An 18,079-nucleotide genomic window follows, 5' to 3' on the forward strand; every position below is an offset into this window, starting at 1 on the left:
TATAGGATCCTAAAAGATTAATTTGAACTGGCAGGGTGAACTTTGAACTGAGGATCCAAACATTAAAGATTGTACCCATCCTTTCGAACTGTTTCATAAACAATATTTTTCCCTCCATCTTTTCAGAAGGTGCTATTTCTTAACTAGGAAATTGTTTAACATGTCATGAAGAAATTTCTAGTACTAGACTTTTTAACAACGTGCTATTCATTTAGTGATACAGAACACAGAGAATACAGAGCCTTTATTTGTCTGATGTGATTTTTAAAACTAAACTGTTACTAGATTAGAGAATATGTATTTCATGGGCCAGTTTTTTTTTGTTTGGAAGAGTAAGAGCAAGTTGATTATAACCAAGCATGTTTAGCGGAAATGGCAAACACCTAGTGCATTTAACTGAAGATTTCAGCTTAATTTACAGGTCTCGATTTCAATATTGCAATTGCTTAGAATAGTCACGACTAGAACCATCTGTAGAAGTTGGTGAGAGTTGTAGCACACATGCCAAACTTCCTAAGCCTTTTAAGGAAGTAGAGGCATTGGTGTGCTTTCTTGGTCATTGCTTCAATATAGGTGGTCTAATTGTGTTTTCAATTAGTTTCCTGGTTTCTCCATTGTGCCTTGCCAAATTCATCAGGATGATTCTGTGTGAATTATGTAATCATTCTCAGAACTTAAGCATCAGCGTAACAATGGAGAAACAAGGAAGTGCAGATGCTGGTTTACACAAAAGGAAGCATGCAGGTACAGCAGGCAGTGAAGAAAGCTAATGGCATGTTGGCCTTCATAACAAGAGGAGTTGAGTGGAGGGGTAAAGAGGTCCTTCTGCAGTTGCACAGGGCTCTGGTGAGACCACACCTGGAGTATTGTGTGCAGTTTTGGTCTCCACATTTGAGGAAGGACATTCTTGCTATTGAGGGAGTGCAGCGTAGGTTCACGAGGTTAATTCCCGGAATGGCTGAACTGTCATATGTTGAAAGACTGGAGTGACTGGGCTTGTATACACTGGAATTTAGAAGGACGAGAGGGGATCTTATTGAAACATTTAAGATTATTAAGGGATTGGACACCCTAGAGGCAGGAAACATGTTCCCGATGTTGGGGAGTGCAGAACCAGGGGCCACAGTTTAAGAATAAGGGGTAGGCCATTTAGAACGACGAGGAAAAACTTTTTCACCCAGAGAGTTGTGAATCTGTGGGATTCTCTGCCTCAGAAGGCAGTGGAGGCCAATTTTCTGGATACTTTCAAGAGAGAGTTAGACAGAGCTCTTAAAGATAGCGGAGTCAAGAGATATGGGGAGAAGGCAGGAACGCGGTACTGATTGTGGATGATCGGCAATGATCACAGTGAATGGCAGTGCTGGCTCGAAGGGCCGAATAGTCTACTCCTGCACGTATTGTCTATTGACACAAAGTGCTGGAGTAACTCAGTAGCTCAACCATTTGCTCTCGAAAACATGGATGTTGACTTTTCTGGTCAGGACCGAGGGAGTGAAACTTTAGCGGCAGTAAGTCGAGAGGCCAGCTTTGTCCAGGACCCTGTTGGGTTTCTGAAGTTGATGTTGGAAGTGCAATTACCCAACATGCAAATTTTAAAACAAAAACCGTAGGAGCTGGAGATCTGAAATATAAACAAAAATGAATATAAATGTTGAGTTACATCAGTATAAGAGTGTAGAGCTGGTGATCTTAAATATAAAAGAGTATGAGTGCTGAGTTACTCCAGCACTTTGGACCCATCAGTGTAACAATGTATGGATCAACACCGACCCCGCAATGAATCGTACCTTCAATTGTTTGCGTGCAATCCAATCAGCTACGTTTTTACTGCCGCTCGACCAGCCCTTGGCAACCGGTTCGTTGTTGCCCGTGTCCTAGCAACAGCAGTGAGCCTGGAAACCGGCTGAGGACCTGGCTCTGGGTAAGTGTGTTCGTTCTAAAGCTGGAAACTGTGGGCAATATTATTGAAAAAGTATCATTGCAAGCCGAGATACAGAGCAGAATGAGCAGGGGATGGGGGGCTGGCCAGCGGATAGACCGGGCTGCAGACCCAGCTAAGGCCCGGGGACCGACCCCTCAGCATCTTCCATCGTTTCGTCGCCCTCGTCCAAAATGTGCTGAATGCAAACAGGCGAAAAATTGCGCAGAGTCCCGGACAGACACAGGGTGCCTCCAGCATTTTCTGTTTATATTTCAGATTTCCAGCTTCTGGAGTTTTTGTTTTTAATTTTGTGTGATGGGTGATTGCAGGTCCGACATCAACTTCAGAAACTCCACATCGTCCAGGACAAAGCTGGGGCCTCTTGACTTGCAATTTACCTGCCGCTAAATTTTCACTTCCTCCACTTCGCAGTATGTAGTTGCTGCAATATGGTCTGAAGCAAGCTGTCAAAGCTTTACATCAATTGCCAGCTAAAGGGATAAGGGTAGCAAGAATATGGGAGAAGCAAAATTCTTAAAGTTTCTACCAACCAACCGCATGTTATAATGAAGACACAATGAACTACAGATGCTGGAATCTTGAACAAAACACAAAGGTGCTGGAGGAACTCAGTGGGTCAGGCAGCATTTGTAGAAGGAATGGATAGGCAACATTTCAGATTGAAACCCTTCCTCAGACTGATGGAATGGGAGGTGGTGAGAAAGTTGGAAAAGAGGGATGTTGGCAGAATAAAGCCTGGCAAGTGATGGGTGAATGCAGGTGGGGGGGGTCGGATTAACAAATGGATGGAGTGAGTGACAAAGGCTGGAGGTGAAAAGGGAAATTGGGGACTCGTGGATTGGAGATGAGTTATGAAGGGAGGAGGGGGGTGTTAATGAATTGGACATCCATTACTTTACCACCGGGGAAAAATTCTGAAGTTATGGAATAGTCTTCATCATATCTTCATCATATCTCATTCCTTAATGAGCAATAAAAATACTGACATTGCTAGAAATGTCCAAAACCTGTACATGACTTAATTGTAATTAGTGAACATGGTTGAAAACACTTCATGATTCCAATCTCAGAATGATTTAGAAAATTTTCTTTTCTCTCAGTGGTTAAATTCCTTCTCAGTTGTGCCTTTTGAGAAAGAGTGTTCTTTGTGGCCATGTGTCTCTAAATTGATTTTAATGAGGAAACCTAAATATGGAAAATAACAAAAATACAATGTTAATGCCCAGTTAAGTGCTCATTAAACTGTGGCCCTTCAATACAAGAGTTGGAGATTTGACAACAATCTGGTCAACAAAAAGAGATAGGGTAGATATTCTATTGATCATGATTATAGATTTTCTTGAATTTGGCATGACCCAATGCCATGTTCTGACCTCAGTACCTATTGCCTTCAGTTTTGCCAGAGCTCCTCAATGCTACACTGGGACAAATGTTGCCTCAATGTCAAGAGCTGGAACTCCCACTTCATATCTAAGATTGAGCTCTTTGGTTATTGTTTAAACTGAGTATGTATTGTGGTCTGAAGCTGAGCAATAATGAAACCTCAAGTATTAGTGAGTAAATCAATGGCAATTGAAAGTTGCATAATAGCACTGTTGATAACACCTTTCATCACTTTGCTCATGTTTGAGAGCCAACTGGTTGGGTGATAGGAATCTAGATTTAATTTGTTGTTTTTGGCAGAGCATGCCTGGCTAAGTTTTCACATTGCTTGGTAGATGTCAGTATTGTAACTGTACCGGAGAGTGGCTAGTTCAGGAATGGAATTTTAGTTTCATAGCTAGCAAGTGTATGGGACCACAATTATTTGCTGCATTCAGTGCCCTCGATCGGTTGTTGATCTCTTCAGGTGAATCTAGTTGACTGAAGAATGGATTTAATGGTGGTGGGGATTTCAGGATGAAGGTCACGTGGAACATCCAATTGGCACAGGAGAAGTTATATGTAGAAACAAGGAACTGCAAAGGCTGGATTACAAAAGTTGACACAAAATGTTTGAGTAACTTGGCAGGTCTGGTATCTTCACTATAACATGGTTATAACATGGTTATATATGGTTAGAACATGGTTATATATGGTTAGACCCCACCTTGCCTAGCAACTACAGATCCATTTCCAAACTGCCATTCCTGTCAAAAGTCCTTGAAAAGGCAATTCTAAACCAATTAGTGCCCTACCTGCACCAAAACACCATCCTGGAAAGTTTCCAGTCAGGTTTCGGAGCCCACCACAGCACAGAGTCTGCCTTGTTGAAGGTACACAACGACCTGCTTCTCGCCATCGACACCGGCGACTGTGCAATCCTGCTCCTTCTCGACCTCAGCGCAGCGTTCGATACAGTGGACCACACCATCCTTATTGACCGTCTCCGGTACGCGGTTGGCATTGATGGCACTGCCTTGAGCTGGTTCGCTTCCTACCTCAAAGATAGGAGTTTCGCCATCAACATAGGCAGTTATTCCTCTGCTCCAGCTAGCCTCTCCTGCGGAGTTCCACAAGGCTCCATCCTAGGCCCCATTCTCTTCTCTCTATACATGCTCCCCCTTGGCCAAATCATTCAAAGGCACGGCATTTCTTTCCACTGCTATGCCGATGACACTCAGCTTTACCTCCCCCTGAAACCCAACAACCAGTCAAATTTAAACAGCCTCTTACACTGCCTTGAGGACATAAAATGTTGGATGGCACAGAACTTCCTCCAATTAAATGAGAGCAAGTCTGAGGTCATCCTATTCGGCCCCCCCCCCCGACTCCATCAAATCGATAACAGGCAGTCTTGGAAGCCTATCCTGCCTAGTCAAACCGCATGTCAAAAACCTCGGCATGATATTTGACTCTGCATTAAAATTTGATAAGCAAGTCAACGCTGTGGTAAAAGCCAGCTTCTTCCAACTTCGTACCATAGCTAAAATCAAACCTTTCCTCCAATTCGACGACACAGAAAAAATCATTCACGCTTTCATTTCCTCCCGCCTAGACTACTGCAACTCCCTATACACTGGGATCAGCCAATCTTCCCTGTCCCGCCTGCAACTGGTCCAAAACGCCGCAGCGAGACTCCTGACGGGTACCCGTAAAAGGGACCACATCACCCCGATTCTGGCCTCTCTCCACTGGCTCCCTGTACGGTACAGAATCAACTTCAAGCTCCTCCTATGCACATATAAAGCCCTAAATGGACATTCCCCCCCCACATCAAAAATCTTCTAACCCACCTCTCTAACTCCAGGTCCCTCAGGTCGGCCGACTTGGGGCTACTCACTATCCCGCGGTCTAGGCTTAAGCTCGGGTGACCGCGCTTTTGCGGTTGCAGCTCCTAGACTGTGGAACAGCATCCCTCTCCCCATCAGAACTGCCCCCTCCATCGACTCCTTTAAGTCCAGGCTCAAAACCTATTTCTACTCCCTAGCGTTTGAGGCTCATTGAGGAGGCGCCGTGAACTGTTTGCGTGCTACTGTATGTTTCATTTTTTTCCTTGGTACCTAATCAGATGTACAGCACTTTGGTCAACGTGGGTTGTTTTTAAATGTGCTATACAAATAAAATTGACTTGACTTGACTTGACTAGAAATGTTTCAGCCTTGTCTGTAGCATTCACCTGCTGGGCTGCACCATCGGAGTAGATCAGGATGTTCTGGTGCTTCCTCCTCCTAGTGTTTTATTAGTGTTATTGTCCACCACCATTCCCAGTTTGAAGTGGAAGGATTGTAAAGGTTTGATCTGAGTGATTGATTAGCTTTATTTGTTGTGGTTGTGGCTTATAGCTTTGCCAAACTGATCCGATTTTAGAATTACCTGCCACCTCTCCCGCAGATCAATCTATACTTCACATTAAATCAGGGTTGATCCTCTTGCTTCATATAGCAACAGTGGTGGGCAATTAAAACCCCTGTCCCACTTCGGCGATTTTCTTAGGTGACTACAGGCGACTAGGCTATCGCCACATGGTCGTCGGGGTGTCGCCTGTATGGTTGTGAGTAGTCTCCTCAGTTGCCCAAAGAGTCATGGGTTCTTTCTGGTCGCCGCTGGATTTTCAGAATGTTGAAAAGTTTTCGGCGACAGTGGGTTTGACGCCAACGAGTGTAGCTTGACATCTCCTGACGTAGGTGCTGTCATAGGTTGTCGCCAGATGACGTAGGTTGTCGCCAGTGCTGACCGGTGAATTCCATTGATGTATGATATTGTATTTCAGAGTAGTGTCTCGTTGCATCACTTTCAAATATTTTAATTTCCTATATTTTGATCAGTAAAACAAACACAAACACAAACATTGCACTGCATTGAAAAGCAATCTCTTTTCATATATTTTGATCAATAAAACAAACACAAACACAAGCATTGTACCGCATTGAAAATTAAACTCTTGGTAGGATGGGATGGCCCTGAAAAGGGGCTTTTCTAGTGGTCTGTTGTGGGCTCTCTTCCTGGAGTGGTGGACTTCTGTTTGTGGTATTTGCTGTTTGCTGCTGGTCTTCAGATCATGTCGTTCTGCCATGGTACACTGCCTAGTTCGGAGTTGTAGTAAGTGCAGAGATGGTCTCTCTGGTCCTTGGCTCTCTTGTTGGGGGTGTTTCCTGGCAATATCTCCAGTCCCTTCATCGGTGCAACCTGTCCTCCAATTCTCCATGAGCCTGGTGTGATGTTGCTTGTCTGGTTGTCCACTTGGTCACCCTCCACCATAGCTGCTGCTGCTGCACTTCTGGTATGGATCAGGTTGTGGAGGACACATGCTGCGTAGACAATGGTCTCTACATTCTTGGGCTCCTACTCCTTTGTAGTCAGCAAGCATCTGAATCTGCTGGTGAGGATGCCAAAGGCGTTTTCCACTACACTCCTAGCCCTGGACAGCCTGTAGTTGAAGATCCTCTGCTCCCTTGACATCCCCCTGTGAGGGTATGGCTTCATCATCCACGACCTGAGTGGGAAGGTGTCATTACCAACCAGTGTGTATGGGATGTCAGGGTTGTCTACTCCTGGCAGAGGTTCTGGATCAGGAAAGCCTGCTCTTCCTTCCAGTGCTTCCCCAAGGGAGGTCTCTCTCCAGATCCCACCATCTGCGACACTGCCAGGTGTGCCCACATCCACAAACAGGAAGTTGTAGTTTGCATCCACCACAGCCATGAGTATGATGGAATGGAACTTCTTGTAGTTGAAGTACATCGAACCTCCATTTGGTTGACACCTGATGGCCACATGCTTGCCGTCCACTGTCCCACATGTGTTCTGGAAGTTCCATCTGGTATCAAAACCCTGCGCCACTCTCTTCCACTCATCTGGTGTACTAGGGCAGTCCATGACTTCATCTTCATAAGCATTGATGATCGGCCTCACAGGTCTCTCAGACAACCTTGCTGATGGTGTTGTGGGCCTCAGGAAAGCTGTAGGAGAGGCTCTTGTAGGAGTCTCCTGATGCCAGGTAGCGGAGGGTGATGGTTAGGTGCAGGCCTGGTTCCAGTGGCTTCCTCATGAAGGTCTCCCTTTTCTCCAGGAGAGGGCCCATCCATGGCTTCAGCTCGTGAAACAGCTCAGGGGGGAGCCTAGTGAAGTTTATGAAGGCAGCCTCAACTTCTTGCTGGAGCTCAGTCATCAGGCTGTCATACTGGCCCAACCTGGGTCTCTTCAGGGACAAGGGCTTCAACCACACAGACCTCTTTAGATTTAGATTTAGAGATACAGCGCAGAAGCAGGCCCTTCGGCCCACCGGGTCCGCGCCGCCCAGCGATCCACGCACACTAACACTATCCTACACCCACTAGGGACAATTTTTACATTCGCCCAGCCAATTAACCTACATACCAGTACGTCTTTGGAGTGTGGGAGGAAACCGAAGATCTCGGAGAAAACCCACGCAGGTCACGGGGAGAACATACAAACTCCGTACAGACGGCGCCAGTAGTCAGGATCAAACCTGAGTCTCCGGCGCTGCTTTCGCTGTAAGGCAGCAACTCTAAGGCGCCACCGTGCCGCCACGGGCTTCTTGGGCTTCTTCCCCATTCTTCTTGTCCTGGCTTGCTGATCTTTAAGCATGAGGGCCGCTGCAAGCAGCAGGGCTTCTTTTTGTGAGAGCAATGGCCTCTGATGATGCTCCATGGTAGTCATGAGGCAGAATGATTGGAAACCCTACCCTACACCTTTTATAGGGAAACTGGGTGATTCCATTGTTCCAAAATGACGTGAATTGTCTTCAGTTGTCGCCGACATGGTCGTAGCTTGTCGTAGCTTGTCGCGGGTGGATGTAGGTTGACTTCGGTTATTGTAGGTTGTCGCCTGTGTGGTCGTAGGTTGTCGTAGGTATCGTCATAGGTTGTCGTAGGTACGGACGTCGGTATATGTCCTAAGTCGCGACGATTGGGCTGCCCGTTGTCGGTAGCTTGCCGTAGCTTGACGTCGACCAGGTGGTAGGTTGTTGTAGCTTGTTGTAGACATTGTCATAGGGGGGTCCAGTCGCCTGTATTTCGGCGACCGACTATGACAGTCACCGGCAGTTGCCTAAAAAATCGCCTAAGTGGGACAGGCCTTTAGGTCCTTTGTGCCTACTACACTATTTAATAAGACCACAGCTCATCAAATATATCAATACCAACTAAATATCCATTGTTTTTGCCTTTATTGCTCAGAACAAATGAGCACAACAGTCTATTTGTAAGGGAATTCCAAAGACTGGGTAAAGTAATTCCTTCTCATCTGTCTTGAACGGTTGAACCTTGTCTTGGGATTGTAACTATATGATTTGAATATGACAGACGGGAGAGACAATAACTTTTCATTTACTGCAATAAACCCCCATAAGAATTTTTGAATATGCCCAGGTCCAGTCTACATTATTTCTCCACATGTGATAAATCCTCCAACCCATGAATCAATTTGATGAACAAGGGGAGAGAAGGAGACTGGGATTAGATTTTTGTTTTGTTTAAAGGCATCCATATTACTTGGGAACAATATATTAATTCTTTAAATCTCAGTTATTACATGTTTACTGTCACAAATTTTGTTGCAATTTTCTAATCTATCATAGCCAATGCACACATTATGTGCATTATATTTTTTATTACGTGTAAATGATGTGCAATTTTCTTATATTCATTTCTATAATATAATAACACTGCCCTAAATCCCCTTAACTGAAAGCTTATCTATTAATACTTCTTCGAGCAGCCAGAACCAAAGTCACATGTTATCACACTGGTTTCTCAGCACACTGATCTGAAATAATCTCATGCATTCTATAAATTCATTCTTCACATTGTTATTGTTCAGTTGTTTTGCCCTGTCTGTTTGCAGACTAAATTCCCCCAATTGTTGTTTTATAATTGATTATTATATTGCTGTAAGAGCATAGTTGTGGACATGCCAGGGCATGATATTCATGAGTCTGAAGAAGTCCCAACCCAAAATGTCACCTATCCATATCCCCCAGGGATGTTACCTGTCCTGCTGAGTTACTCCAGCATTTTTTTTCTTTCCTTGGTAAACTAGCTTCAGCAGTTCTCTGCTTCTACATGATTTTACCAATATTTTTGGAACACAGCGCTGCTGTTGTTTATGGCCTAGAATGTCCCATGAAGGTCCAGTATTACTAAATATCAGTAGGGATCAGCAGTGGGATAGACAGTGCTTGAACCTTGTAAACCACTAGTGAGAGGATCTTAAATCAATCCTCTTGGAGCCGTTGCAGAGCAAAGTTTGTTTAGAGGAGGATAAGAGAAGGTGTAAATCAGAACAGGAAAATTATACTCTGGTTGCATTAAATACTTGAAGGGGAAAGTTTGGAATCTATGCGGATGGAGCAAGAAAGTGAGGCTGATTAAATAGCTGGAGAGTGGATGCTAGGGATCATAAAACAATGATTCTGATGTGGCACCACTGACCAAAATGTTAACTCTGGTTCTCTTGCCACAGATATTGCCTGATTTGCTGGTCATCTCCACCATTTATTATCAATTTTCTAACCTCAGCAGTTGTTTGCTTTTCAGTTGCAATGGACTGCCTCCTCTCTTCTAGGAATGCCCATCTTAAAGAAGTTTTCTTTCTCCCTTTGCTGGGACTTCACCTGTCTTTCTCACTTTGCTCATCTTCAGTGGTTTCTGTTTCCCTTCTTCTCTCAAATAACTTGTTGACAAAAATTCTCTCCTTTGGCTATATCACTGTCCCTATCAAATGTCTCTGCCTCCATCCTATTCCATGCGGATTTCAAATGAACCTTCACAGTTTCAGATACACCCATGATTGTAGGTATATTCAAACCATCCTGAATTCTTGCTTTTGCCAGGGTATTCCTTGATGTCTTCCTTTTCTTCTTTGCACTGTTTCTTTTGAATTGAAGTAATTTATTTCCGTCTTTAATTTACTTTACTTCATCTCCCTGATGGCTACATTTCCAGCCAAATTGCCTGATTGTGTAATCAACTGAATAAATTGTCCACTATTTTCCTTGTTGTTTTCGTTCCACTTTGTATCCACTGCTAACCTCCAATCTTCTACACAGAATACTACAGCTGAGGTGGGACATTTGCAATGTGGGAAGTTACAATGTATGAAACTTTTTTCAGTGATCAAATATGGCTGAAAGTGAGAAGGAACCCACCAATAATATACCAAGTGAAGTTTCAAGTCTAATGTCTGATGAACCTGAAGAATTAATGAAGGATGTTGAAGAACCTTTGGACGAGGAAAGAATATTGAAACCAGAGGAAACTCAAGTTTCAACTCATGTTTCCTCTGACCCCGAAAATGCAGCAGGGAGTGAAAGAATTTCATCTCCTGAAGAGACTGGACAGATTATTAATAATAATGTGAATGGAAATAAAGACACACCAGAAGCAATTGACATTATTGATCAACAGAATGAAATAGTGTTTGAAGATGTAGACTCGGAAAGTGCTGAACAGGAATTCACTTCTCCAACACCTGATGTTGAAATACAATCAGATGAACATACGGAAAACATACAAGATAATGAAAGTGAAGAACAAATTAAAATTGAAGATCAATTGGATCAGGTTAAACCAGAAAACCAAAGTCCACCACAAACCCCAATAACAGATCAGCCCCGGTCTTCCACAGAAAATATTCCAGAAATAGAGAGAGACACGAGTTCCCTGGATACAGAACAGGTCAGTGCAAATATTGATACATGTTATTTATTGTAGGGGTGCCAGGCTGGGAACTTGGGGAAGGAAATAGTGGGAAGAGGAGACGTGGGCAAAGAGAAAAATTAGTGGATGAGGATCACAGGGGAAGGAAAATATGTTTAGTAAACGATGGATGGTGAGAAACTGGAGATGGGGTTAATGGAGGAGCAAGAGCGATTAGGAAAGAGGATAGCAGGGGAGGCTGGGAGATTAGGGAGGGGATTATTCAGAGCAAGTGAAACAGATTGAAAATGGGGAATCTCAGAGGAAGGAGAGATTGGCTGAAAAGATGAATAAGAGAAATTGGTTGGTGGATAATGGGAACTGTGTGGAAGATGATCATGATGGGGTGAGAGAAATCAGGAAGAGGTTCGTGAGGAACCAAAGTGATTGGTAAAGGGCATTAGACAATAGACAATAGGTGCAGGAGTAGGCCATTCGGCCCTTCGATGGCTGATCATTCTCAATCAATACCCCATTCCTGCCTTCTCCCCATACCCCCTGACTCCGCTATCCTTAAGAGCTCCATCTTGCTCTCTCTTGAATGCATTCAGAGAATTGGCTTCCACTGCCTTCTGAGGCAGTGAATTCCACAGATTTACAACTCTCTGACTGAAAAGGTTTTTCCTCATCTCCGTTCTAAATGGCCTATCCCTTATTCTTAAACTGTCGCCCCTGGTTCTGGACTCCCCCAACATTGGGAACATGTTTCCTGCCTCTAACGTGTCAAAGCCCTTAATAATCTTATATGTTTCGCTAAGATCCCCTCTCATCCTAAATTCCAGTGTATACAAGCCTAGCCGCTCCAGTCTTTCAACATATGACAGTCCCGCCATTGTAAACCTACGCTGCATGCCCTCAATAGCAAGAATATCCTTCCTCAAATTTGGAGACCAAAACTGCACACAGTACTCCAGGTGCGGTCTCACTAGGGCCCTATACAACTGCAGAAGGACCTATTTGCTCCTATACATTCCATTGGCTTTCTTCACTGCCTGCTGTACCTGCATGCTTCCTTTCAGTGACTGATGCACTAGGACACCCAGATCTCGTTGTACGTCCCCATTTCCTAACTTGACACCATTCAGATAATAATCTGCCGCCTTATTCTTACCACCAAAGTGGATAACCTCACACTTATCCACATTAAACTGCATCTGCCATGCATCCGCCCACTCACACAACCTGTCCAAGTCACCCTGCAACCTCACACTACCACCCAGCTTCGATCATCTGCAAATTTGCTAATGGTACTTTTAATCCCTTCATCCAAGTCATTAATGTATATTGTAAATAGCTGCGGTCCCAGCACCGAGCCTTGTGGTACCCCACTAGTCACTGCCTGCCATTCTGAAAGAGACCCATTTATCCCCACTCTTTGCTTTCTGTCTGTCAACCAATTTTCTATCCATGTCAGTACCCTACCCCCAATACCATGTGCTCTAAATTTGCCCACTAATCTCCTATGTGGGACCTTGTCGAAGGCTTTCTGAAAGTTGAGGTACACCACATCCACCAGCTCTCCCCTGTCAATTTTCCTTGTTACATCCTCAAAAAATTCCAGAAGATTGCAGGGATATGAGAGATTGGGGGAAAAGAGTCATGAGGTAGGATTGATGGCAGGCAGATTTGGGTAGGCACATAAGTGGGAGGTCTCAAGTGAGTGAGATTTAGTTCATGAGTGGCGATTGAGAAGGGTTGAGATATTTTGGGTGGAGAAATTCAGGCACAAGTATAGCAGGGGATATGGGCATTGTGTCCCTATGGCTTTAGCCCTTGAACCAACTTTGACTCAGCCCTCTGGTTAAGACCTTATCCAGAGGCTGAGGCCTGCTGCATTCATGGTCTCATGTCAACAGTAGAATTTCTCAATCTGATGTCAGTTATTAATTGTCACTCTGTATCCTTGTAGTTCCATGCTTAAATATCTTATATTTAGTTTTGTTTATTGTCACGTGCACCAAGGTACAGTGAAAAGCAGTACATGGAGAACACAGAAAAAAATTACAATTAACTGCTTTTAATGAAATGTATTCAAGTGGTGGACAGTGATATTGTACGTTGCATTGTTTCTGACAAGCCCATAGACATAGGAGCAGAATTAGACCATTTAGACATTGAGTCTACTCTGCCATTCAATCATGGCTGATCTATATTTTCCTCTCAACCCCATTCTCCTGCCACCCAAGTCTTTGCAAACATTAGGAGAATGATTACCATGCATTATTAATTTATCATTCAGATATTGTTTGGATGAAAATTCTTTTTAATTTTAAGACATTTTAGGTTTAAGATAATTTTTGTGTCTGCCTCATCATTGTTCCCAAATGTTTGTATGGTTCATAAAACTAGCTATTCTGCAGGAAAATATATTAGTTGGGACTAATTAAAATTGTCTGTACATTACAGTTTTGAGTGCAAATCAATAATTTTAATTTGTTTTACAGCGAGCAAAGGATGATTTAGGATTAGTTGGTGCTAAAACAGATGGACAGGCACGGGTTTCTTCTGCTCCTGCAAGGCTGGGTACCGATGAGATGTGCCAAGTGGACACAATATTACAGGATTTATTGCGCTGTGCAGTGGCAGTAGGAACAGACGTTCCTCTGACAGAATGTCTGACAGAGTCCTCGGTGGTTGATACAGCAATTTGTGACACTGTGTTTGAAGAACACTCTTATATTAAGCAAAATTCTTTGGTAAGAAGTTTGGTAACAACTACCAAATAACATTGATTTGTCCAGCGGAAAAGAGCTTTGCCTGTTCCCTCCTTCCATAATCTAATATTCTTCTCACCTCTTTTAAATTCTCTCTCCCATGCTACACAATAATCATTTCAAGAAGGCTGACAACTATTGCCAAAACATTATTGTTACGGCTTTTTAAGAAGTCACTGGGAGGTATTTTAGATACTTGTAGGTGAATATCCTTATGGCTATTACACAGTTGAGGTAACATTGTGGAATAAAATAATAATTTTTGAAAAGACGTGTTGATATTCTAATACATTATGCCAATTAGAATCTCATTTTAACATATTTACCTCTTTCTCTGTTATTAATAATCATTTAGTAAATTAAAAAAATATTCTGCTTCAGTTCTTTTGGGTAAATTTGTTTTTGATAATTAATTTATTTCATAGGAAAAGAAATCCACTGAAAATTTTGTACAGATAGTTCATCCAAACACAAGCAATATTTACTTATTTGCAGTTAATATGGTTGTACATTGCAGTCATGCCTAGAGCAATCTCTCTTTGTTTAATCATCACAACCAATAAGGCCATGTCCTTTTACGTTGTATGCAAAAGAGATTTGGGAGGTTTGGCATTACAAAAGAGCTCTCTCTTCCTGCATCCCACAGAATATTCTCCTTGCCCTTCCAACAGGATGTTTTCATGGACCTTGACTTGTATTGCTCAGCAGTATTCCATCTATGGGAAGGCAAAGATTTTAAGCAGACCACAGCTTTTTCCAGACTTAGAACGTAGAACATAGAACAGTACAGCACAGAAATAGTCCCTTTGGTGCCAAATATGATGCCAAGACTAACTAATCTCATCTGCCTGCACATGATCAATATCCCTCCATTCCCTGCACATCCGTGCCTATCCAAAAGCATTTTAAATGCCATTATCATATCTGCATCCACCACCACCGCCAAAGGCAGCCACCAGCCTCTGTGTAAAAAAATGTACATTAATCGTCTCGCGTTGCATGTGGTACAAAAAAAAGCAACCAGAAAATTATGCTTGCATTAAAAATACGAATTTACACACCATGCCTTCAATGTTCACACTTATTTTGCATAATTGTTTAAAATGGAAGGAATACAAATATTTACATTAGGCAATTGAAAGATAGAACAAATTTACTTTCTTTTAATAGAACTTAATATGGTCCTTTGGAATTAATAAAGATTCTCCAGTGTATGCTCTGCATATTGACAACAGGAGGTTGATCCTTTATGCTTCTTCACATACTGCAGTTATGAATAATTTTTCAATTACCCGTCAACATCTCTTGCAGGCAAGTAATTTGGACATAATTTTGTTTTTGTGTTAATAGAGTGATATATGAAAGTGTGGTAAGGGAGTTCAATACTGGCAAAGATCTGTTGGGCCAATTGCTCGGTACTGAGCTGAAATATTTTACAAAATGCTGGAGTAACTCAGCAGGTCAGGCAGCATCTCAGGAGAGAAGGAATGGGTGACGCTTTTTGGGGTCGAGACCCTTCTTCAGACTGATGTCAGGGGGGCGGGACAAAGGAAGGATATCGGTGGAGACAGGAAGATAGAGGGAGAACTGGGAAGGGGGAGGGGACAGAGGAACTATCTAATTCAATATAATTTCCTAAAAGAATTAAGATTTGTCAGACATAACTTGCCTTGTACAAATCCATGCTGAATGTTCTTAACTAAACTGCACTTTTCCCAATATATTAATTTTATCTAGCTTAATTAAGATTTTATACCAATTGGTCTATGATTATCCATTTGGTCCCCTCTCCCTTCCTCAATGATACCGCGTCACCTTTTCCAGCATCAGACCAAAATTTGTAAGTTAAATATTCAAAACAAAAAGTGGCAAAATTTCTGCTATCTTTTGTCGTGTTTTTCAACAGCCAAAGTGTGAATGGAATGAGGACGATGACTTAACTATCTTAGTACGACAAACACTATACACTCATGACTGTATTACTCCATTTACATTCAGAGCTGTTTGACCACAGTCTACAATAACTCCATTTACAAGTTGTAGATGACACCACCACAGTGAGCGGGATTTCAAACAACAGAGTCAGAGTACAGGAAGGAGATGGAGAGCTAAGTAGCATGGTGTCAAGACAACATCCTCTCCCTCAATGTCAGCAAAAGGAAGGAGCTAGTCATGAACGTCAGGAAGTGGGTGGAGTACTCACCCTGCCTGCATCAGTGGTGCTGAGGTAGAGTTGGTTGAGAGCTTCAGGTTCCTTGGTGTAATTATCACAAACAATTTGTTCTGGTCTGACCATATTGACACCACGGTCAAAAAACCACACTACTTCTTCAGAAGTCTCTAATGTTTCTTACAAATTTCTACAGATGCACCTTAGAAAGCACCCTATCCAGGTGCATCACTATTGGTATTGCAACTGTTCTGCCCAAGACCACAAGAAATTGCATAGTTGTGAACGCAGCCCAGTCCATCATGCACTCCCATCTGCACTTGATTCAGCCTCCAACCCCATCTACACTTACCGCTGCCTCGGAAAAGCAGCCAATATAATCCAAAACAAGTCACAGCCCAGTCATCCTGCCTTTTCCCTTCTTCCTTCAGGCGGAAGATACAAAAGTTTGAAAGCATGTACCACCAGATTCAAGAACACCTTGAATGGACCTCTCGTGTGTTAAGGGTCAAGATTTGATATCCCAATTTACCTCAGTGTGGCCCGACTACTTAGACAATAGACAATAGACAATAGGTGCAGGAGTAGGCCATTCAGCCCTTCGAGCCAGCACCGCCATTCAATGCGATCATGGCTGATCACTCTCAATCAGTACCCCGTTCCTGCCTTCTCCCCATACCCCCTCACTCCACTATCCTTAAGAGCTCTATCCAGCTCTCTCTTGAAAGCATCCAACGAACTGGCCTCCACTGCCTTCTGAGGCAGAGAATTCCACACCTTCACCACTCTCTGACTGAAAAAGTTCTTCCTCATCTCCGTTCTAAATGGCCTACCCCTTATTCTTGAACTGTGGCCCCTTGTTCTGGACTCCCCCAACATTGGGAACATGTTTCCTGCCTCTAATGTGTCCAATCCCCTAATTATCTTATATGTTTCAATAAGATCCCCCCTTATTTTCTATGTTCACTTTCTCTGTAGCTGCAACACTATATTCTGCATTCAGTTTTGTTTTCTCTTTTGTCTTACCATGAGATACTTATGTATGGCAGGATTTGCCTGAATAGTACACAAACAAAGTTTGTCATTGAATCTTGGTACACATGGTTATAAGAAACCAATTTCAATAATTTCAGATAGATCTCTTACCAAAGGCAGTTCAGTTGTTCTTGCTCAAGTAGACCTGCATTCATATTACACCGATCATTTGTAAAAGTCCATATGAGTTATTTATTTAATAAGGATACCAATTCAATCATATATATTGAGATTCCTTTTATTCATGAGTAAACCACTATTTCAAAAACATTAAAAATGCAAATTTAAAATGCAATTAGTACTGAACCTTTGAGTAATGTCAACTGCAGGATTGCTATTAAAATGCTAAATTTTGTATATTAAATCCATTTTTAATCTCCTTATATAACTTACGATTCTTTAGGGACATGCTAGCCTCATTTCATGTATAGCTGTGTGCGGCAACAGGAGATGGATAGCAACAGCAGACCAAAGCCCAGAGAGTTTAGTTATTGTATGGGACACTTTCTCAGGGTAAGTTTGAATATGTTATAATTAGTTTTATTAAATTAGTTTTGTATGTGTCTGTATCATTGGTGTACCTTTAACATGCTATATCTAACTTGTTTTAATTGGAGAATTTAAATGATTAGATTTTTCGTCCTTTCTCGTTTAAGTTGGTCTCCATACATTATCTGTATTTAAGAAGGCAGAAGCTCTATTACAACCTATCGTTTGCCAGGTCTTACACCTCCCTCCTCAATGATCTATCTATATTGGCTAAAGTCCTCTGTTCTTCCAGTGCAGATGAACCGTCCCAATCTGAAACATCATCAGTCCACTGAGTTCCTCTAGAGGGTTCTTTGTTTCTCCAGAGTCAAACATTTGCAATCTCTTATGTCTCCTGTTTCCAATGCTGGAATGCAACTGGGATGTTGGATAATATGGTCGCTCTAGTTCTAGATTTTCCATCCAACCCATTTGTGGGGAAATTCATGGTCTTTGGCTGACGTTGCCCATTTATAAATTTTTTAAGTACCCCATCATCGTGAGGTAGTATAGACAGAAGTTTTGGAGATTGAGAAGTATATACATTCAGGAC

The 18,079-nt window shown here is 42.6% G+C and overlaps 1 protein-coding gene across 1 annotated transcript in view; it reads left to right on the forward strand.

Moving 5' to 3' along the window:
• The first annotated feature begins 2,411 nt into the window (after positions 1 to 2,411).
• cfap251 (cilia and flagella associated protein 251) overlaps positions 2,412 to 18,079 on the forward strand; it is a 52,817-nt gene continuing 37,149 nt past the window's right edge. Inside the window, exons 1-5 of the mRNA XM_078421167.1 lie at positions 2,412 to 2,537; positions 10,495 to 11,058; positions 13,524 to 13,775; positions 14,964 to 15,104; positions 17,402 to 17,511. Of these exons, the coding sequence (XP_078277293.1) occupies positions 10,504 to 11,058; positions 13,524 to 13,775; positions 14,964 to 15,104; positions 17,402 to 17,511 (1,058 nt within the window). The 5' untranslated portion in view covers positions 2,412 to 2,537; positions 10,495 to 10,503. The remainder of the gene's footprint in view (positions 2,538 to 10,494; positions 11,059 to 13,523; positions 13,776 to 14,963; positions 15,105 to 17,401; positions 17,512 to 18,079) is intronic.

Source organism: Rhinoraja longicauda, chromosome 25, assembly GCF_053455715.1.
Source record: "Rhinoraja longicauda isolate Sanriku21f chromosome 25, sRhiLon1.1, whole genome shotgun sequence".
NCBI lineage: Eukaryota > Metazoa > Chordata > Chondrichthyes > Rajiformes > Arhynchobatidae > Rhinoraja > Rhinoraja longicauda.